The 20,461-nt window shown below is 57.5% G+C and overlaps 9 protein-coding genes across 9 annotated transcripts; 6 read left to right on the forward strand and 3 right to left on the reverse strand.

The window, feature by feature from the left end:
- Positions 1-83: 83 nt before the first annotated feature.
- On the reverse strand, positions 84-770 carry ACA1_072150 (universal stress domain containing protein; the record flags this gene model as incomplete). Its single annotated transcript, XM_004353069.1, has 3 exons — positions 84-278; positions 308-340; positions 378-770. The coding sequence occupies 3 exons, from the start codon at positions 768-770 to the stop codon at positions 84-86; spliced, it is 621 nt and encodes a 206-aa protein (XP_004353121.1).
- Positions 771-1,017: 247 nt separating this feature from the next.
- ACA1_072160 (SET domain containing protein) lies at positions 1,018-5,018 on the forward strand (the record flags this gene model as incomplete). The annotated part of the gene is made up of 12 exons (XM_004353070.1): positions 1,018-1,087; positions 1,158-1,307; positions 1,395-1,502; positions 1,628-1,790; positions 1,899-2,013; positions 2,116-2,200; positions 2,283-2,374; positions 2,460-2,574; positions 2,613-2,864; positions 3,022-3,437; positions 3,541-3,956; positions 4,046-5,018. 12 exons carry the CDS (start codon positions 1,018-1,020, stop codon positions 5,016-5,018), a joined length of 2,955 nt encoding a protein of 984 aa, XP_004353122.1.
- A 392-nt stretch (positions 5,019-5,410) lies between these two features.
- ACA1_072170 (poly(A)specific ribonuclease subunit protein, putative) lies at positions 5,411-10,648 on the forward strand (the record flags this gene model as incomplete). The annotated part of the gene is made up of 23 exons (XM_004353071.1): positions 5,411-5,827; positions 5,924-6,133; positions 6,273-6,341; positions 6,447-6,547; positions 6,648-6,743; positions 6,836-6,921; positions 7,036-7,166; positions 7,244-7,323; positions 7,430-7,543; positions 7,652-7,781; positions 7,862-7,963; positions 8,079-8,164; positions 8,266-8,365; positions 8,447-8,938; positions 9,055-9,183; positions 9,286-9,453; positions 9,520-9,584; positions 9,665-9,767; positions 9,855-10,008; positions 10,082-10,188; positions 10,270-10,382; positions 10,498-10,561; positions 10,619-10,648. 23 exons carry the CDS (start codon positions 5,411-5,413, stop codon positions 10,646-10,648), a joined length of 3,147 nt encoding a protein of 1,048 aa, XP_004353123.1.
- A 143-nt stretch (positions 10,649-10,791) lies between these two features.
- Positions 10,792-11,178, reverse strand: ACA1_072180 (antibiotic biosynthesis monooxygenase, putative; the record flags this gene model as incomplete). Its single annotated transcript, XM_004353072.1, has 2 exons — positions 10,792-10,950; positions 11,023-11,178. 2 exons carry the CDS (start codon positions 11,176-11,178, stop codon positions 10,792-10,794), a joined length of 315 nt encoding a protein of 104 aa, XP_004353124.1.
- A 416-nt stretch (positions 11,179-11,594) lies between these two features.
- On the forward strand, positions 11,595-14,251 carry ACA1_072190 (Poly(A)-specific ribonuclease; the record flags this gene model as incomplete). Its single annotated transcript, XM_004353073.1, has 11 exons — positions 11,595-11,796; positions 11,876-11,898; positions 12,099-12,182; positions 12,250-12,417; positions 12,521-12,874; positions 13,037-13,259; positions 13,334-13,404; positions 13,529-13,606; positions 13,725-13,748; positions 13,831-13,995; positions 14,138-14,251. The coding sequence occupies 11 exons, from the start codon at positions 11,595-11,597 to the stop codon at positions 14,249-14,251; spliced, it is 1,506 nt and encodes a 501-aa protein (XP_004353125.1).
- Positions 14,252-14,422: 171 nt separating this feature from the next.
- On the forward strand, positions 14,423-15,720 carry ACA1_072200 (RNA recognition motif domain containing protein; the record flags this gene model as incomplete). Its single annotated transcript, XM_004353074.1, has 3 exons — positions 14,423-14,580; positions 14,679-14,808; positions 14,941-15,720. The coding sequence occupies 3 exons, from the start codon at positions 14,423-14,425 to the stop codon at positions 15,718-15,720; spliced, it is 1,068 nt and encodes a 355-aa protein (XP_004353126.1).
- Positions 15,721-17,717: 1,997 nt separating this feature from the next.
- On the forward strand, positions 17,718-18,426 carry ACA1_072210 (uncharacterized protein; the record flags this gene model as incomplete). Its single annotated transcript, XM_004353075.1, has 5 exons — positions 17,718-17,839; positions 17,922-17,988; positions 18,087-18,132; positions 18,233-18,307; positions 18,401-18,426. Coding segments are annotated over 5 exons (336 nt in total), but the record flags the coding sequence as incomplete, so codon positions are not given.
- Positions 18,427-18,755: 329 nt separating this feature from the next.
- ACA1_072220 (Ras family protein) lies at positions 18,756-19,421 on the reverse strand (the record flags this gene model as incomplete). Its single annotated transcript, XM_004353076.1, has 2 exons — positions 18,756-19,149; positions 19,225-19,421. The coding sequence occupies 2 exons, from the start codon at positions 19,419-19,421 to the stop codon at positions 18,756-18,758; spliced, it is 591 nt and encodes a 196-aa protein (XP_004353128.1).
- A 220-nt stretch (positions 19,422-19,641) lies between these two features.
- On the forward strand, positions 19,642-20,373 carry ACA1_072230 (uncharacterized protein; the record flags this gene model as incomplete). The annotated part of the gene is made up of 4 exons (XM_004353077.1): positions 19,642-19,839; positions 19,926-20,001; positions 20,103-20,186; positions 20,279-20,373. The coding sequence occupies 4 exons, from the start codon at positions 19,642-19,644 to the stop codon at positions 20,371-20,373; spliced, it is 453 nt and encodes a 150-aa protein (XP_004353129.1).
- Between the last annotated feature and the right edge of the window lie 88 nt (positions 20,374-20,461).

Raw genomic sequence — 20,461 nt, forward strand, 5'->3', positions numbered from 1 at the left:
GATGGCTTGAAGCAAAGAAGAATGTACAAACAAACAAACGAGAGAGACAAGACGAGGAGGAGGGGAAGAGGCAGATGAATGGCTCACTTGACCACCACGACGGCGCACTCGGCGTAGCGCACGCAGTACTCGCTGAGGGAACCCAGCAGCACCCGCTGCAGGCCCGACTTGCCGGTGTTGCCCATGACCAGCGTGTTGATACCCTCCTCCTTCACGTGCCTGCACAGGGCCTCGCGCACGTCGCCCGCGCCCTCGACCAACCGCACCACGCTCGCCACCTGCGCAACCACCATCAACCACCACGTACATGGTCAGTCATGTAGAAACGATTCTCGTGCCTCTACATGAAGATGAAGAAGAAGCCAGAAACAACGTACGTTGATGGTGCCGAGTATCCGCTTGTACTCTTCGAGGCAGTGGGCGAGCTCGTGCTTGGCCTTCTGATACTCCTGGCTCACCTCGATGCTGAAGTCGCACTCGGGCAGGAAGTTGATGATGACCACCTCCACCTTGGACGGGTCGCCCGCCATGGCGACCTGCTTGAGGAGCCACTTGAAGGCCTTGCCTGACTGCTTCGACCCGTCGACCGCGATCATGTAGCGCTCGCCCATGTCGGCCAGCTGGTGCGCATACTTCTCCTCGATCGTCTCCTCGTCCACCTTCATCTGGGCAGGCGCGGCCTGCTGGCTAGTCGGAGTCGTAATGGGGGTGACCTGCGTGTCGTCGCTCATCAGCGGCTGTGTTTCGGCTGTGCTCTTCGTGGAGTCCATGAGTGTGTTTGTTGATGTTGCCGGCTGTGACTGAGTTTGTGGTTTGTGTTGTGGGCTGAAGGAGACAAAGCTTCTTCGTCTTCTTCTTGTGCTGCTTGTCTCGCTCACCGTCCGGTGGAGGTGGCGCAAGTTTCCCGGAGGGCTGCATAAAAAGTCGACGAAAACCGTTGGCGTCTGCAGAAAATCTTTTTCTTTTTTTTCACGAACCATTTAATTGTGAAAAACATTATTTTTGTACACTGCGTGGATGGAGGAGTTTGAGGGGTGGCTGCAGGCCAACGAAGCTCGCTACCCTCGCCTCACGTTCGCCGTCTCTGGTACTCGACACCAAACGTTGGATCCGTTTTAATTTGAATTATTCAATCGTTAATCGCTCCTCCGGTGCAGAGTTAGGCGGGAGGGGCGGCATCGCGACGGAGGACATTCTGCCCGGGGAGGAGCTGTGCTCCATTCCCGTTCGTCTGGTGCTCACGACCGAGATTGCCCGAAAATCCGAGGTCGGCCGACTTGTTGCCGCCCACCTCAACGCAGTGCAAGGTGAGTGCCAGCGTGTGTCGTGTGTGTCGTGTCGTGTGCCGTGTGCCGTGTCGTGTGTGCTGATGCTTGGTGGCCTTTCCTCAGCAGGCGAGCGATTGAGGGTGTCGGCCGGCCGCGCCATCCTGTGTGCCTACCTGATTCATCAGCGCGCAGCCCAAGACGCGTTCTGGGGTCCCTACCTGCGCTCTCTTCCGAGTACCTTCAGCACGCCACTCTACTGGTACTCCCAACGCACACACACGAACACGAATATCACACACGACACACACGACACACACACACGACACACACGACCCAAGCCTCGAGAGCTGACTACAAAGAACACGACGACAGGCCGGACGAAGACATCCAGCACCTGGCGGGCACCAATCTTTTCTACGCGATGCAGGAGAAGCAGCAGCAGATCCGCGAGTCCTTCGACCTGCTCTTCCCCGCCTTGTGTCACGCCCACCCGACCGTCTTCCCGCCGGACCTCTTCACCTGGTCCGTCCCCTGCCAATGTTATTTATTATTATTATTATTATTATTATTATTTATTCATTTATTTATGTATTATTAATAATTGAGTTGTTGACGCCGTCTGGTTCGCAGGGATCATTTCCTGTGGACGTTCACCGCGTGCTCGTCTCGGTCATTCCCACAGACGCTCGTGCAGCAGCCCACCGCGACCACCAGCGCACACGCGGACCCCTACGACCTCCTTGAGGTGCGCCTCTCTGGGCTTCAATGCTTTTTTCTTCTTTAATGCTTTTTTCTTCTTCTTTTGCTTGGATTCGGTGTGTAATGTAATGACGTGTCGTGAGGGCAGATAGACGAGTGCCTGCTGCCGGGGCTCGACATGCTCAACCATCAGTACAGGAAGAAGATCACCTGGGCTCTCGATCCTTCAACCGGTGCGTGCATCCGTGTGTAGGCGAGTGCGGGCGGATCACTGCGCTTCCATCGTTGTGCCTCACACGCTTCGGGCGCTATTAGGCCGTCTCAAATTCGTGACGGAGGACACGGTCGAGAAGGGAACCGAGGCCTTCAACAACTACGGCCCGAAAGGAAACGAAGAACTTCTCATGGTGCCTAACCCCCACCCCAAACCCACCCCCGCACCATCATAGCCTACTGATTGCATTGTTGACGCAACATTCTCCTGTCAATCAGGGCTACGGCTTTTGCATTGAGGACAACGAACAGGACTACGTCATGATTCGCCTCTCCTTCTCTCCCGCTGGTAAAATGGGCCTCTTTTCCCCGGTGCTGGCGGCGGTGAGCATTAGTTCTCGACTGACTTTACAGTTGGCCCTCTGCGTGCAGACCCGCTGGCAGCGAGGAAGAAGGCCCTGCTGGGCCGGCTCAAGCTGCCCGTGCTCCAGGCGCTCAGGCGCGACTACGTCCCTCCGGCCCTCCTCGACGCGCTGCGCGTGTCGGTGATGACCCAGTGGGAGCTCTATTTCTTCGATGCGGCCGAGCTCGACGACGACAGCAGCATTGCGGACGACGGCACGGCCCAGCGCAAACGCAAGCGGACTGAGACAGAAGGGGAGTCGACGCCCGCTGGCGAGAACGGTACCGTGTGGTGGTGTGTGTGTGTGTGTGTCATGTGTGTGTGTGTCGTTGGTCGTGTCGTGTCGTGTCGTGTCGTGTCGGGTGTGGTTTATGTGTCGCCCTGCGAGCAACATCACGCGACACACAAGCTCACGAACCGATTGCCTCTGATTGCCAGGTAGCGTGTTCGTGAATTGGAGAAACGAGCTCGAGATGACCCAAACGCTCAAGGGCCTGCTTGAGGACAAGGTGCGCAAGCTGGGTCCGGGTCCTCAAGCTCTTACCGCCGTCCACAACAACAGCAACGTGCGAAACGCGACCATCTACAAGAATGGTCAGCGACGCGTGCTCAATTCGTGCATCGAGGCCGTAGAGCGGATGGTGAGCGAGACGGCCCGAAGGGCGAACGCTGCCGCTCTCGCGCAGATCGCCTCTGCCGAAGCCAGCGCCGAGCCGATCACCACCTACGCGCCCCCGCCCGGCATCGACCACCTGCTCCGATTCACCAGCGACGGCGTCTTCGCCGCGCAGGCCGTGCCCGCAGGCCAGGCCCTGCTCACCATCCCCCGCCAGCTTCTTATTACCGTCGACACGGTCCGTTCCCCCGGGCATTGCCCCTCTTGGCCGACCTCGACACTTACGTGTGTCGTGCGTGTCGTGCCGCGTGCGTGTGTCATGTTATGTGTCGTATGATCAGGCGCTGGAGTCACCGCTGGGCGAGGCGCTGCAGTACGTGGAGGGCGGGCTCGACGAGGACACGGTGCTCACGCTGTTCCTGGTCTGGGAGAAGGGCCGCGGTCAGGCGTCGCCCTGGTACCCGTTCCTCAGCGCCGTACGACACAAGAAGCCCGCGCCCGCCAAGAACAAAAAGAAATTGAAGACAAAGACGAGTGCGAGAAAGAAGCCAGCGACGCAGAAGAGGGCCGCGGCGAAGGAGGAAAAGGCGATGGAGGTAGTCGAAGAGGCGGGTGGTGGCGGAGGCGGAGATGAGACAAAGAACGAAGAGGGGGAGGAGGACGGCGAGTGGGCCGGGGAGGTCGATCTGCCTCTGGCCTGGACCAAGGAGGAGCGGAGCCTCCTGGGACCCGACTTTGAGTCCGCGAGCCAACTTGGGTGCGCCAATCTGCACGACACGCGACACACGACACGACACACATGCGCACGACACACTACGTACAGCCACTGATGCTTGCGGCCAACAGGGAGACCGAAGAAGGTCTGAAGGAGCTCTACTCGCAGCTATTCCCGGCGCTCTCGCAGGCGCTGCCCCAGTACTTCCCGCGGGCGCTCTTCTCGTGGGCCAACTTCCGCTGGGCGGCCATGGTGCTCGACAGCCACTCGGTGCGAGTCGTCGTCCCACCGCCCACCCCCGCCGGCGCCGCCAACGGCGTCGATGCCGACAAGGCGATGGCAGTCGACACTGGCGTGCAAGACGAGGAGGCGGAGGAGGAGGAAGAAGCTGAGGCGGGTGACGACGACGCGACGACGCTGTCAGCGGGGCCGACCACGATCACGGTTGCGCTACCGCTGGCGGTTCTGCCGCGACACCATCCGTACGCGTGCACGGTCGCCGCGCTGGGGTCGCCCGCTGGCGACGGACCCCTCACGCTGCACTCGCTGGCGCCGGTGGCCGAGGGCGACCCAATCCATCTCGCCGTGGGCCGCGGCCCCACCAGCGCCGAGCTCATGCTGCGCCGCGGGCGCATCGGCGACGCCGTCGATGCGAACCCGTTCGACGCCCTGCGCTTCCCGTTTCCCGCGCAGATCCCGCTCACCCACGCCAAGCTGGCGCTGCTGCAGCGCCTGGGGCTCGAGGACGACATACGGGCGCGCAGTCATTTCCTGCGCGGGCACGGCCCTCTGCCGGCCAAGCTCATCGACACGCTGCGGCTCATCTTCCTCCCCGACGACGCCGTCGAGCGACTGCTGGCCACCGCCTCGGAGGGTGGTCTGCTCACCCTGCCGACCGATGTCGACGCGCAGGTGGCGGCGCTGATCGAGGGCTCGCTGCGTTCGCTGCTGAGCGGCCTGACGGTGGCTGGACCCGAGGCCACGGGTGTCAATGGACGGAAACTGCGACGCACGCAGCGGGCGCGAGAGTACCTGGCTGCGCAGAGACACATCGTGACCCACAACCTGACCCAACTTGCAGGCCGGTCCCTCACAAAACAATGATGATCACCACTCCGCATTTCCACCTTGAGTGGTGAGGATTAAAAAAGAAGGCTCTTGAGGGGATTGAACCCTCGACCTTCGCTTTACGAGAGCGACGCGCTACCACTACGCCAAAGAGCCAACTGTACACTTTTTTGTCGTCAGTGCCGATTTGGTAGAGTGTGGCTGTGGTGGAAAAGAAAAGAAAGGAAATTGAATAAGAAAAAAGAGGGTCAAAATTGTGGGTCGTCCCGCAACATCTGCAACCTTACTTGAAGGCTTGCATCTCGGCCCTCGATTGTTTTATTAGCCTTCACCTCGCATTGTAGAGCTATTTAACTCATTTTATTTTCTTATTATTCAAGTCAGACCTCCCCCCCACCTTAATCTCCATCTCCTGCGCTCGCGCCCCGATGGACTCCTCGTCACTGCGCCTGTCTGGACGAGGAGGAGGCCAGCATCATCTGCACAACCGCAGCGGCGGCGGAGGCCCGAACGGCGGCGCCACTACGCGCGCATCGCATTCGCCCCTGTGGATTCCGCCCCCCGTGCCCGGCGGCCCTCCAGTCCTGGTGGACACCGTGTCCGTGGGCGGGCACGCTGCCTACGGCGGGGGCCACGGCGGCATGTCCTACGCTGGCGGGCCTGCTGGAGCCTACGCTCATGCCGCGGCCGCCGCTGCTGCCGCTGCCGCCGCGGCTGCCGGACTCGACCGACCGTCGTGGTTCGAGATGCGTGCCGTCACGGAGAGCCACGTCAACCACATCGTACCAGTCACTGCCGTGCTGGCCGACCCTGCCGAGGAGCTCATCTGGTCTGGCCTCGACAATGTACCTCCCTAGGACCCTCATTTTTTTATATGTGCACTATTATTTTTCTTTTATTGTTTTTAAAAAAATAACAATCCATTTTTTTGGTTGTACCAGGGACGCCTGATTTCGTACATGAGCCCGGGCATGGACCACTACTCCTCGTTCCAAGCCCACAAGTCGGCGGTTCGGCAGCTGCACGCCGACCAGGCGGGCATCCTCTCCATCTCCTCCGACACCATTCGGCATCACACGCGCGGTGGCCTGCTCAACTTCTCCTACAGGCACGCCACGCAGCTCCTCTTGTGGCAACCACATGCCTCTTTGGTGATGATCGGCGCAGAAGACCGCGCTGACGACGATTGACATGTTCGTGTGCCAATGATGTGGTGGTGGCTGCCACGGCAGTGGGCAAGAGCTGCGTGGCATGCGGTGCGGTGTGTACAGCAATGCCATGAAGTCAGAGATGCTGCTGGGCGGAGATCTGGCCGCACTCCAGCTCTTTGACCTGTCGCGCTCGCAGGTCGTGAAAGAGGTACCCCACACACCTATGATCAGGGCCTTTTATAGCTGACTCCGTCTTACCGAGTGAGCTCATTTTTCTTTCTTTCTTTCTTTTTAACTTATGCCTTGAAACCAGATCGACATCGGCACCGCGGTCACTTGTATGCAGCGGTCCCGGCTCATCTGCTGCGGTGGCAGCAATGGCCAAGTGTCCATGCTCGATCCTCGCACTTACAGGTACAGATCGACGTTTTCGTGGCGCACGCGGTGTGACTTGGTCTTGTCTTGAGCTAAGCCCAGGGCTAAACACGGTCGGTTTACTCTCTGGCCGCGGCAGGGTGGAGAACACTGTGGATTGCCATTCGGCGGGGATCATGGACCTCGACATCAAGGCCGACCTGCTCGTCACATGCGGCCTCTCCAAAACGCACTCGTACGCGCTGCCGTCACCAATCCGTTACCAACCCGAAGCACGTCGTTTTGTTGCTGACACGCGTCTTGGGTCGGCTGGTCGGTGGCGCGCAGCCGAATGGGCCAGACCTATGGGCCCATGCTGGACCCCATGGTCAAGGTCTACGACGTGCGCACAATGCGGCCGCTGGCGCCCATCGGTAAGTCGGTGGTGGTGGTGGTGGCCGTCGTGTACTTTTGGTGTTTCTTACTCTTTACCTCTTTCTCGTGTCGTGTGTCGTGTGTCGTGTGTCGTGTGTGTTGCCACGTCCCAGCCTTCCCGCCAGGAGCCTTCCTGCTCAAGTTCCACCCCAAGTTCTCGTCGAGCCTGTTCATCGTGTCCCAGAATGGGCAGATACAAATCTGCGAGGCGCAGGGCGACCCCACCAGCCTGCAGATGTACCAGGTACGCGTCAACCCACCCGCCGGCCAATCGCCAAACAATCAGTTTAATCATAATCTGCCTGGGGTGGGGTTTACCAGGCCGACTGTGGCGGAGACCTGGTGACGTCATTCGATATCGCCAGCACGGGAGAGTGCCTCATTTTTGCCGACAGTGGAGGGTACACACACTTACGTTAGATATATGTCTGTGCCTGAAGCGCTTGGTGCGCGCTCGCGCTCGGGAGAATATGAGCTGATATGAGCTGTCCTGTCATATATTTCCAGATATGTACATCAGTGGGCCGACAGAGAAGAAGTGCAGATCAACCAATTCTCGCTGCCCACTCCCCTCCCCGACAAGCCCTACCGCCCCGCCCCAAAAGCCTACGACGACTCGGGGTATCGTTCATATCATTATTCCTTCTTTTTCTTTTTTGCTTTATTAATTCTTTTACTGACGCGACAATGTAATTTCTCGATTTCACGACACTGTGTGTGTACGTGCAGTTCTCTGGCCATGTACATACTGCCCCAGACGGAGGAGCCCTTACTGTCGTCGTGGCCCTTGGCCATGACCTGCGCCGTACCGCGAAAGCCTGCCCCAATACCGCCGCAGATCATCAATAACCTCAAACCGGTGCGTGACGCGTCTCGTAGTCACATCAATGCCGGCTCGTGGAATGCAGTGCTGATGAGATTGTTACTTCAAAAAATCAGATGGGCAAGTGGCTCGCTGCCCCCAATGTAGGGCTCAAGCGGAATGCACTCGTCACCGCTGTTGAGCCGCCACGACACAAACGAACACTTCGGATTGATTCGGTACGCACCGACCGACGTTCTGCCTCTCGTCGCCTGCGCGCAACCAACCAACCAACCAACCGCCAACCCGCCTCAACACTGACCCACACAAACGTGCGCTCGGCACTGATATCAGAATAAGCCACCAATCATTCCACCGAAGCACTACCGACAGATGGCGATCAAGTACTCCAAAATGGGTGTACAGGATTTCAATTTTGGGTACCGTGTTTCTTCCTGCCTGCCTCGCAGCACTTCTCTCTCGGTGGCGCTTTCTAGGCTTGCGCGCGCAATGACTGACTCACGGTCCACCGTGTCCGCAGATATTACAACCGCACCAAGTTCGGCGGTTTGGAAAACTTGCACTCCAATGCCTACATGAACAGTTGCCTTCAGGCGTTCTACTTTATTCCCCAGCTTCGGGTACCTAGCACACACACACTCACGCACGCACACACGAATGCGAGTTTGTTTTTTGACCTTGATTTCCAATGATGGCTGTAGGCGCACATGCTCAACCACCTGTGCGATGACGAATTTTGTCTGTGCTGCGAGCTGGGCTTCCTCTTCCACATGCTCGACATCTCGAACGGCGTCAGCTGCGATGCGAGCAACTTCCTCCGCTCGTTCCGTCACATCCCGCAGGCGACCTCCCTGCTCGAGCCGGCCGAGCCCGACGCCGAGCGCATCACCTACGGCAAGCTGGGCCAGCAGTTCCACCTGGTCATGGTCAACCAGCTCAATAAGGAGAGCATGAAGAAGGGCGGCGACGGCCGGCCGTCGCCCCGCACTGCGGGCACGCCGCCGACAAGCGGAGGTGCGTCGCCCACACCTGCGGCGCAGCCGTCGAGCGCGGGAGGCAGCCCGCAGTCACCGCGGAGCGTGGGGCGGTCTTCCGGTGGTGCTCCGCTGGGCGGGAGCGGCGGCAAGGGCGCCGCGGTCTTGGGCGCCATCGGCCAGGAGAGACGGAACAGCAAACCGCAGCAGTCATTCACCGTATGTCCCGAGCAGCTCGCGCCGCGGCACGCAACGTACCGTTACACTCACAGCTGTGTCGTGTGTGTGTGTGTGGCTGTGGGGTGTGGGGTGTCGGGTGTGTGGTCCGCGCACAGAATCCTGGTCTGCTGGACCAGCTGTTCGGGTCGACGTTCCTTCTACGTACGCGGTGCTCGATGTGCAATTACTCTGTCGTGCGAGACGTGCGAACGTACTCTGTCGAACTGGCATTGCCGCCCAAGCAGGTGCTCACGCCTCCACTTCTCCGTGTGGCTGCTGAAAGCCAGGCGTCTGAGTCGCGGTGTGTGGTGTGGTGTGGTGTGTGTTGCATTTCTGAACCAATGCAGGGCCAGGCATGCGACTCGTTCGGAGACACGTTGCGGCACAGCCTCAGTCACGAGTTCACGGCCAACGGGTGGTGCGAAAAGTGCGGCCGAACGCGACGGCTCATTCAACGATCACAAATCAAGCACCCGCCCAACATCTTCTGCCTCGCGTTCTCGCTCAAGGACGAGGTACGTCGCCCCAATCATGTCCTGCACTCACATCGCACTCGAATTGAGCGCCACTCTTTATATCAGCACGTGCAAGAATGGCAGACGCGCCACGAAGGAGGTGGCGGACCGGACAAGTGGATTCCCCCACGGTACACATTCCTCTCCCCCTTCGTTCTTCGTTCTTTTCTTTTTCTCCCTTGGTGCTTCATCTCATGGCTCGTCATCTCAGGTTCAAGCTCAAGAAGGAGATCATGGGAGATTCCGTTATTGTGGAGGAATGCGACAGCGACGACCAATCAGAGAGTGTTGGGGCAGACGTCTATGAACTGACGGTATGCCATCCCGGGCAATACACCACATTCCCCACCGCGATCGAGTGTTAATGAAGCTTTAACGATGATCGGTGTGGTGCGTCTCAGTCGGTCGTATGGCACGTCTACAACCCCATGGAGCGGGAACCGGCCAAGCGAGGACACCTGGTGGTACACACCAAGGTGCCCCGCTCGTACCATGATAAGGAGAACGTCATCCCGACCGCCGCCGTGATGCAGCCGGAGATCGACGAGGCTAGCTGTACGTGCGCGCGCGCGCACACACACACACACACCATAGTAAGATCTGTAACTAACTTTCCTGACTCGCGCAGTCGCGGAGGAGGCTGAGGTGCCCAACTCCGATTGGTACCTGTTCAACGATTTCCACGTCACGGCCACCCTCCCCGAAGAGGCCTTCACCTTCAACCCGCAGTGGAAGGTACCACAACTCTGACTGGCCACCAGCGCGCACGCTCGGTTCAATGATTGACACTCGCGCGCGAACACTTTCTTTTAAAAGGTGCCGTGCCTGCTCTACTACGCACGAGTGGACCTCAACGATCGTGTACCGGTGAACAAGGTGGTGAGTCCCATCACCGAGGACGTGCTCTTTGCCGACAACCCAATGGAACGGTACCAAATAGCCACCGCACGCACGCTTGAGTGGTCGGGAGGGTGCTGACTACTATCAATCGTTGGCCAGACGCGCGTTGAGCAAACTGCCGCGCACCTTTGCTCCCTTGACCAGAGAAGATCTGCCCAAGGCGGGCGACATCCTCGCCCTCGACGCCGAGTTCGTGTCCCTACAAACGGTACTTCATCACCTTCACACACACACACACACACCATTTTCATCGTCTTCAGTTCAGCTTGGTGTCATCGTGGGTGGGAGAAGGTGATGAACCACAACACACGGCTTCCAAATTTGCTCGCAAAGTCAAAGTAGAGCTGGCGAGTCTTCTTCTTCGTATGTTCGAGGAAGAATGAAGGACAAGATGTGTTGCGTTGTGGGTGGGCCAAATGGACGACACGACGGCGATGCCTAGAGGTCGCTGGCATCGTCCGCGACGGTGTACAGGCTGGGCTCGTGCGGGAAGTCGCCAAACTTGGCCGCCACCGCTTGAAATTCGGGCGTGGCCACCGCCTTCATGAAGTGCTCGGCGGTTTCCCACTGGGCGACGTTGACCAGCGCGTACTTGGCCTTCGGGTCGGAGTACATAAGCATGCATGTCAGCAAGTGCGTTTACATTGCCGCACACACGCACACACGCACCTTGGGGTTGAGGCTGCGGTGCAGGTGGGTGGCGATGTAGCCCGGCTGCCTCTTGAGCACGGCAGCGGCTTCGCGCCACAGGGCGAGGCACTCGTCCACCCTGCCCTCGGGCACCTCGAACGAGTTGATCAGCGTAACGGGGCTCGGGCTTGCCATCTTTTATATGAATCTTTTAGTTGTCTGTTTGATGGTGGAGTGGCCGCAAGCTTTGATAGCTTCTTTTTTGTTCTTTTTTCATTTGCAGTTCCCTCTCCTTTTGTGGTTCTCTCGCCAATTCTACGAAATTGAAAGAACCGCCACCTTTGGTGGTGTGCTTGCTGTGTGGAATTGTGGCGCCAATGGCGGAAACTGCGGTGGCCGACGGCCGGTTGGTTGTTGTGGTTTGACTCAATGGTGGCGTGTATTGCGACAATCAGGAGGAAACGTTCGTCAAGCGGTCGGGCAAGCGAGCGCTGCTGAAGGCCGGTCACTTCTCTCTGGCGCGTGTGACCACGATCCTCGGCAAGCGACGACATGCTACGAATGAGGCGGACCAAACAGATGATGACGGTGATATCGACAGCGAGCCGTTCATGGACGACTACATTGCGCACGACGAGCCCATCGCGGCCTACCTGACGCGGTGGTCGGGCATCTTCCCGGGCGACCTCGACCCCGCCGTCTCGCCCTACTACGTCACCACGCTCAAGTCGGCCTATCTGAAGCTGCGGTACCTGGTCGACAAGGGCTGCGTGTTCGTGGGACACGGGCTCGACAAGGACTTCAGGATCATCAGTACGTAACGCCTCGCCCACGCGCGTCCCCCATCAGCGCGCTTCGCCCACGCGCCCTGTGTCTCATCTTTCACTATCAGACATACTGGTGCCCCAGGAGCAAGTGCGGGATACGGTGGAGCTCTACCACCTCGACCGACAAAGATATCCTTTACCACCCTTCTTTATTTTTGCCGCTATTTATATGTGTATTTATTTGTTTATTTATTTATTTATTTATTTAGTAGTGGTATTGTTATAATTATTAGTCTAGGATTATTGTGCTTCGTGTGGTGTTTGTAATCCTTGACTCGGCCTACGAAGCTCTCTCTGCGCTTCCTTGCCTCGCACCTGCTCAACATGAGCATCCAGACCGAGACCCACTGCTCGGAGGAGGACGCACACGCGGTACTCGTCCCCACATGCGCGCAACCGCTCAATGCGTTCTGATCATATGTGTGCAACCACGACGAAGGCGCTGGCCCTGTACCGGATGTACGAGCGGCTGGTGCGCGAGGGCAAGTTCGACGACACGCTGGCCAACCTCTACGAAATCGGCCGCACGTCGGGCTGGCAGACGAAGCAGGACATGATCGAGGAGGTGCTCCTCGCCGACGACCAGCTCGGCGACGAAATTCTCGAGGTACTCCTCTCTGACACGACACACGACACACACGACACACATGACACACACGGCACACACGACAGCTTTTTCTGACTCGGCCTCGGGCTGCGCACCACCACAGGCCGACGCCCCGAACGACTACGGCGAACTGGTGCTATCCGGGGAAGAGCGGTCGGCCGAGGAGCCCGTTCTCGAGGACTACATGGGCGCGTCTCAAGAGGGCCAGGAGCAGGAGCAGGAGGAAGAGGACGAAGACGACGACGACGAGGCCGCGGTGTCGCTCGGTTACGATCCGCTGTTGGAGCAGCTGAAGGATCTGGGCCTGGACAAGGACGACGACGATGATAAGGAGGAGGACAAAAACGACCAAGGCTATGACGACCCTGGCCAGGCTGTTGGGGAAGACGGCGAGCTCGATTGCGCCGCTGACGACGCGAGCGATCCTCCCGCGCCCAGCAGTGCCGGCTTCTATGACGTACGTCGAGACGCTGCCGCCGGGGCACTCCCCGCCGAGCAGCACCTGACGCACGTTGCCGCGCAGCACGCGCAGCAGCGACGGCCCAGCGCTGGAAGAGAATTTGACTCTGCGCTGCCTTCGGTGTCGGTGATGACTGCGCACGGGCATCATCGCGTGCAGGGGACGGTCCGCGAGCAGAACGCGCTGCACGCCCGCGCGAGGGCGGAACAACCCGACGACGATGCAGAAGGCCAGCAGGCGGCGGCCCGGCACGAGCAGCTGGGGGAGGGGGCCGGTGGCGCCTACTCTGCGCCACCGTCGTTCAACCGCGCGACGGGTTCGCCCAACGGCTACTCGGCTGGTATGCCGCCGCAGCAGCAGCCGCAGCACATGTTGTCAGGCGGTACGTGTTCTGTCGCAGCTGTGTTGTGTCGCGCGTGTGTGATTGTGGCTCATTATGGTCCTGGGCTGCTGCAGGCCACTTTCCGCGCGTTGGCTACGAGCCCACGCTGTACCATGCATCGCCACAGCAGCCCTACCAACAGCAGGTGGGTCGAGCTGGCAGATCGCTCTCTCGCTGGCCTCTTTCTAATTTCCCCGTTTGAGCGTGTGACACCACACACACACACACACACACAGCCACAATATCAGGGGGCGCCGCGTGCGCAACAGCAACAACAGCAGCCGCACTACAGCTCGGGCATGAATCCCTACCCGGGACAGCCGCAAATGGCTCAGCTTCACGGACAGGTGCACCCCCCCCCGCGCCCTCTCGTCGTGACCCGAGGTTTTTCCATTTTTCGTTCGCTGTTGCGTGTGGGTGGTGAGTTGACTCTCGCGGCAACATCCACCCCAGATGCTGATGCAGGGTCAACAGTTCTACCCGCAGCAGGTGCGTGGTGTGATCAACATTGGGTTGGTCTTGTGTGAATTCGAAGAAAGAGACTCACGACCGACACGCACACGACACACAGCAATTCCAACAGCAGATGGGCTACGGTACGGCCCAAGCGCAATACCAACCCGCGGCGCAGGAGCTGCACCACGCCAGCCAGCAGCAGGCACAAGCCCAGGCGCGGGCCAAGGCGCAGTTCCAGGCGCAGCTACAGGCCCAGATGCAGGCCCAATACCAGGCTGCGGTACGCGACCAAAGCCCCCACATGACGAATGAATGATGACACCATTGCTGTCCGTGAGAGTATCGATTCTTCACCCCCTCCGTGATTTTGTGTGCTCTTCACTCCTTGAACTTACCAATTGCGTGTGATGCACAACACACAGCAATACCAGAGTGCACAGCAGCAGTACCATCAGAGCCAGCAACAGCAGTACCACCAACAGCAGGCCCAGAAGCAGCAGCAACAACAACAGCAGGGCATGCGCTACTCGCCCTAACCATCGCACCACCGTCCACTTGACCCAGGCACCACCAGCACCAACATTACACTTGTAAATGGTATTTCTTTTTCGATTTTCTCTTTGCCACACTTTTCTTGTCTTTTTCTTGGCCAAACAACAGCTCAGCACAATCGATTAGCGGACGGTTGATGCGCCCGGTGGTAGGAGATGAACATTACAAAGGAGATCCAGCGCATTAATGAGCGAGAGGCGGCACTGGGTTTGAAGGCCTCGTGGCACGACGAGTACGCCAACTCGCCCTACATATTCGTGGGCAATCTCGACCATGGGCTCACTGAAGGCGACATCGTTGCCGTTTTCGAGCAGTACGTTCTTCTCCCTGCCGCGCGATCTCCCGTGTCTTGCTCCGTTCATTGTTTCGCTTCAATGTGGCCCACTATCTGATTTAATAACGAATGGCCAGATATGGGCGAGTGCGCGACCTGAATCGTGCGCGGGACAAGAAGACGGGGGACCCGAAGGGCTTCGCCTTTCTCGGCTATCAGGACCCGCGCAGCTGCATACTCGCCGTCGACAACCTCAACGGCATTCAGGTACGCTTCCTTCCTCCTCCTGCGGTGCGCCGCGTGCGTGTGCGTGCGGTGGTGTTGTGTGCGTGTGCGGTGGTGTGCCGTAACCGACCGCGAGAGCTGACCGCGGCCTCAACAATCACCGCACGCACGCAGTTGGTAGGGCGCACGCTGCGGGTGGACCACGTCAAGAACTACAAGCCGCCGAAGGACGAAGAGGAGGAAAAGAAGAAGAAACGGAAGGCCGAGGGCGAAGAGGTGAGCGACAACGAGAGCGACGACAGCGATGGTGACGGCGATGAAGAGGACGAGGTCAAGCGTCAACGGAGGAAGGAGAAGCGAGAGAAGAAGCGCAGGAAGAAGGAGGAGAAGAAGCTCAAGAAGGCGGCCAAGCGAGCGGCCAAGATGAAGGCCCTGGCAGCCGCTGCTGGCCAGGCCTCGGGAGAGGAGCTGGTGGGCAGCATCGCCGAAGCACACGGAGAGAGCAAGCCACCGGCGGCCACCGGTGCCTTGCCGGAGGAGAAGACCATCACCACGCCGGCCGAGCCGGCTGCAGCGAAGCTGGTCGATGAGGCGCGGCGTACCAGAGCGGGCAGCGGCGCCAGGGAAGACACTACTAGTGAGAGAGGCCGCAGGAGTCGAAGCCGGAGCCGCAGCCGCAGCCGCGACCGGGGCAGAGAACGCGACGGGAGGGATCGCCGAGACGGAGGCGAGAGAAGGAGGGATCGGAGCAGGAGCCGAACGCGGAGCCGGAGCCGAAGCAGGGAGAGGGACCGCCGAGAGCGTGACCGAAGACGTGATCGCAGCAGGAGCCGAAGCAGGAGCCGGGATGCGAGGAGGAGCGACCGGTACTACCGGAGGGAGGAGCGCAGCGCAAGCAGAGAGCGGGACAGACGCAGTGACGATCGAGACAGGCGGGAGCGCTATCGCTACTAAGCCTTCCTTCTTTGCACCCATCCACCATAAGAAACCACACCAGTGCGCTCCAGTTTACATGGTGAGTGAGGCTGTGCGGTCACATGAACCAGAAGAAAGAAGCAAAAGAGAGGAGTGAACGGAGTGGGATTTGAACCCACGCATCCGAAGATAACAGTGCCTTAAACTGTCGCCTTAGACCGCTCGGCCATCCGTCCCTCGTTGCACACCGGCCTCCTGCGCCATTATGCGGGATACTGCGTCGGTGGCCTGAGAAAGGCACCAAATCGTGCCAAGCAAAAAGATTGGTTTCACTGGGGTTCGAACCCAGGACCTACTGCGTGTGAGGCAGACGTGATACCACTACACCATGAAACCTTGCTTGTGTGCCTCCTAGAGCTGGTTTGGTGGATAACAGGTCGCGCCGCCATGAGCAAGGAGAACAAAAAACTTGCGCTCATTTGAAATGAGAGGTCCAGTCATTTTGAAAAGTTAGTTTGTTTGTGAGTTTAAGGCTCTATGAATCGTTTGGACAACACAAAAATGGTTTTAATGTAAAAATAACAAGACAAAATTGGGAGCTCTTGAGAAATGGCAGATTAAAATACCATCATAATGAGAGATATGATGCTGTAACTGTGCCATCAGTCAAGGTCTGGAATGACCAATTTCTGTCATGTACATGTATGTGACAACCAAAAATATATATAAATGAGCACAAGTTAGTGGCTTGGGCAGTTTGGTCCTGCCCAACAAATTAACCATGCTGCTGTTTTCCATTGCACTGGACCTTAATAATATCTTGTGGACCACTGACAGGTGTACAGTATGCAATCTATTAGCAGGATACCAATCACAGATTGAGGAGAATGGTGGTGTGAGACTGCTGCAGCAGGTAAGCAGTCAAAGAAGCCTCACACTCCACTATGGAAACCATTTCACCACAATGCACTTTCATGAGGGAAGCAAAAGGCTAGGGCGCTGCCCGGAATCGAACCGGGGCCTCCTGCACCCGAAGCAGGAATTTTACCACTTAACTACAGCGCCTAGCACTACCATCACTCCGGACGCTTCTACTAACGAACCGTGTGCGACATTGCCCACAGCCCAGCACTTTTGGTCCAAGGGAGCTACCTTGGGCCTAGGCTTCCCAAGTTTGGTTAACCTACCAATAGTCACAACAAAATCACAAGCGATAAGTGCAGCCAGGCAAGGTTTCATGGTGTAGTGGTATCACGTCTGCCTCACACGCAGTAGGTCCTGGGTTCGAACCCCAGTGAAACCAATCTTTTTGCTTGGCACGATTTGGTGCCTTTCTCAGGCCACCGACGCAGTATCCCGCATAATGGCGCAGGAGGCCGGTGTGCAACGAGGGACGGATGGCCGAGCGGTCTAAGGCGACAGTTTAAGGCACTGTTATCTTCGGATGCGTGGGTTCAAATCCCACTCCGTTCACTCCTCTCTTTTGCTTCTTTGGTTCACTCATCTCTTTTTTCCTGCTCCGTTGTCGTTGCCTCTCTGAGTGACTTCCCAACTATCACCAGCTTCATGAACTTTCAGCCTGTCATTGGTTTACTCTCTTGTTAATTCTAACAAAAGATTCTCGGTGAAGATCTTTTTTTTTGTCTTTTTCCCTTTCGTTTTCTTCCTTGACCAAAACACAAAATGATGCAACCAAACCTGATCAACCCCAATCCCAAAATCTATGACGTCAATTATGGGCGCAAAAAAACAAGCTCACTCCCATATGTGCCCGACATCACTGATCGGATCGACGCAGCCGAGGTTTATGGTACCCCACAATTTAATTCAATTTTGAAGTGATTTTGGATTTGCCACGATTTGGATTTGCTGATCGGAAGCGCCCTCGCTGCCTGAGATGCGGATCAGATCTCATTCGAGACATTAAAGGTGAGCCAAATACACCAATCTCCCATTTGTCTTTATGCGCGGCCTCAGAAGTGCTTGCCCTCTGCTGGTGCTCGTCATTGACCATCGCTTTGCACGCACGTACAGACCCAGAGCATCCCTACACGCTCGAGCAGCTGAATGTAGTGCAGGAGGAATGCATCGACGTAGAGTACCACGGTAGGTCGGCCACGATCATCATCAAGTTCACACCGACCGTGCCACATTGCAGGTACGCGTCCCCGCCACAACAGAACTTTGAAACGTTTCTCGCTCCCTGATCGAGTGGCTCACTTCGTGGTGTTGGCGCGCAGCTTGGCCACATTGATCGGTCTGTGCCTACGAACAAAGCTCGAACGAGACCTCCCACAGAAGTGCAAGGTGTGCATGGTGTGCGTGCGTGCGTGCGTGCGTGCGGTATTCTACAACGCCACGCCATGCTAACGATACACCCTATCTTTCTCTATTAATCCACAAAGATCGACATCTTCGTGACGCCAGGGACTCACGGAACAGAGAACGAAAGTACAACTTTCTTTCTTCTCCTTTCACCTGCGATCACCATCTCGATGCACGCAGCACGACCGAGTCTCACTCATTCACTTATCCATCATACTGCCGGCAGTCAACAAGCAGATCAACGACAAGGAGCGAATAGCAGCTGCGCTCGAGAACCCCTACCTCAAACCGCTGGTCGAAGGTACACCCCGCACCCCACGCGCCAAAAACAATGCAGTCCTAACCTCCTCTCGCCCCACTCCACTCATGTATCGTGTCGCCTTCAATCGCACAGAGTGTATTAAAGAGACAGAGTACTAGAAAGTGTGTGTAACATCAAAATGCAACTGTACAAAACTGCAAGTCGGCCACACCATCAAACAATTCCCAACAACAAATCTGGGCAGGATGACCGGTTCCGTGTTGTGAAGGTCGGGTTGGTGCCAAGGTCGGAGAGTTTCATCGCGCGGAGGCCGGTCCTCATCAGGACTTACAATAGACTCTCGACGCCATCACCACCTTTTTTACTAGTTTGCGTCTGGGCTGATGAAGTGGGAGGGTTGGTGATGATCTTATCAATTAACATTTGCTATTTACACTCATTTTGTACATTTGCCGCTGGGTGAAGGAAAGGCGTAGAGGAGAAGTCGTTAAAAAAGAGAGCAGCCCTTGACCTTGAGGAGCTTGTTCTTCCTGCCGCCGAGCGTCTTCTTCTCACAGGCCTCCTCTTCTGCCTTTCGCCGCCGGATGTCGCGCACGAGGTTGAAGAAGCACTGCTCGACGTTGATGCGGGACTTGGCCGACGCCTCGATGTGCTGGCACCCGAACGACTTAGCCAGGTCGGCCGCCTCAGCCGTGCTGACCACCCGCTCAGATTCGAGGTCGCACTTGTTGCCCACCAGCACCATGGGCACGTCATTGGCCTCCTTGACCCGCAGGATCTGCTCCCGGAACCCGGCGAGCTCGTCGAACGAGGAGCGCTGGGTGATGGAGTAGACGCAGAGGAAGCCCTGGCCCGTGCGCATGTACTGATCCCTCATCGCACTGCGTTGTTGAAGTGAAAGAAGGAGGAGTGAATACGACGAGTTCATGTCATTCCAATGTGGTTGGTGATGGTACCTGAACTCCTCCTGTCCGGCGGTGTCGAGAATGTCGAGAAGGCAGGTTACGCCGTCGATCGCCACCTGCATGCGGTAGGAGTCCTCGATGGTGGGATCGTAGTCTTCCATGAAGTGATGGTTGAGGAGCTGGATCGTCAACGCCGACTTGCCCACTCCGCCAGTGCCCACCACCACGACCTTGTATTCAATCGACATGCTGACTTGCGCTTGTGTTGCGTTTGTGTTTGTTTTGTGTCTTTACCGAAAGGGCAGCTTGTGCGAATTTAAACCGACACCCCAAAAATAGAACGATTTCCGTTGGTCAGTATTTTTGGATGCACGCAAACCGGACAAAAACCGGTTGTCTGACATATTCGTCGACAAAACAAAAAGGCGGGAACAGCATATTTCTGGATTTGAATCTTTTTTTTGGCGAATGGATGCGCCAGATGGAGGAGGCGAAGGGGGCGATCAGGCGAATGAGCAGCGAGCGGCTTCTCTTTCCCTGCTGAGTGAGGAGAAGTTGGAGGAAGATGAGAACGACGGGTGGCGGGATCAACCCCAGAATGCGATGGGGAGCGCCCGGCCACCCAATAATGGCAACACCACCCCGTATGCTTCGCGTACCACCGACGTATGCCCTCGCTTTTCTGTTCATCTTTTATTTTATTATTCTTATTGTTAATAATAAAACAAAAACAAACACAAAAACAAATACAGCTGCACGGCACACCGGCCCGAACAACCACCGAGGTAGTGGACATCTCGGGGCTCACCGACGATCAGCTAGTCGAACGTACACCGCACCTTGCCTGCCCGTGTGTGTCTTGTGCGATGCGACTTACCCATTTGGCGTTGTGGTCGTGGTGGGTGCGCCGCTCACTTCATTTGTGGCAGTGTTTGCACAGCTGCCACCAGACATGCTGGCCCAGAGGAAGAAAGCACTGCAGGACTGGGCTCTCCATCTGGGCCTCGAGGAAGGTATGACCTCTCGCTCTCACCCCAGGCACCTTGCACCTTACCACGCCAACAAATGCGACTGACGCAACACTTGCCCCGCGGTATGTGTGCAGCACGCGAGATGCAAAGGGGCCGATTGCTCAACATTTTGACACCACCCACACCCAAGAGCAACCACGCCTCCGCCTCTTGCCCCACCAAGCCGTAAAGGCTTCCTTTCTCTGCTTTCAATTTGGAGGAACACAGTTTTTGTTTTGGTACTTGACCAGAAGATGGGCTGTGACTGGATTGACTCC

Source organism: Acanthamoeba castellanii, assembly GCF_000313135.1.
Source record: "Acanthamoeba castellanii str. Neff unplaced genomic scaffold scf7180000084603, whole genome shotgun sequence".
Taxonomy (NCBI): Eukaryota; Discosea; order Longamoebia; family Acanthamoebidae; genus Acanthamoeba; species Acanthamoeba castellanii.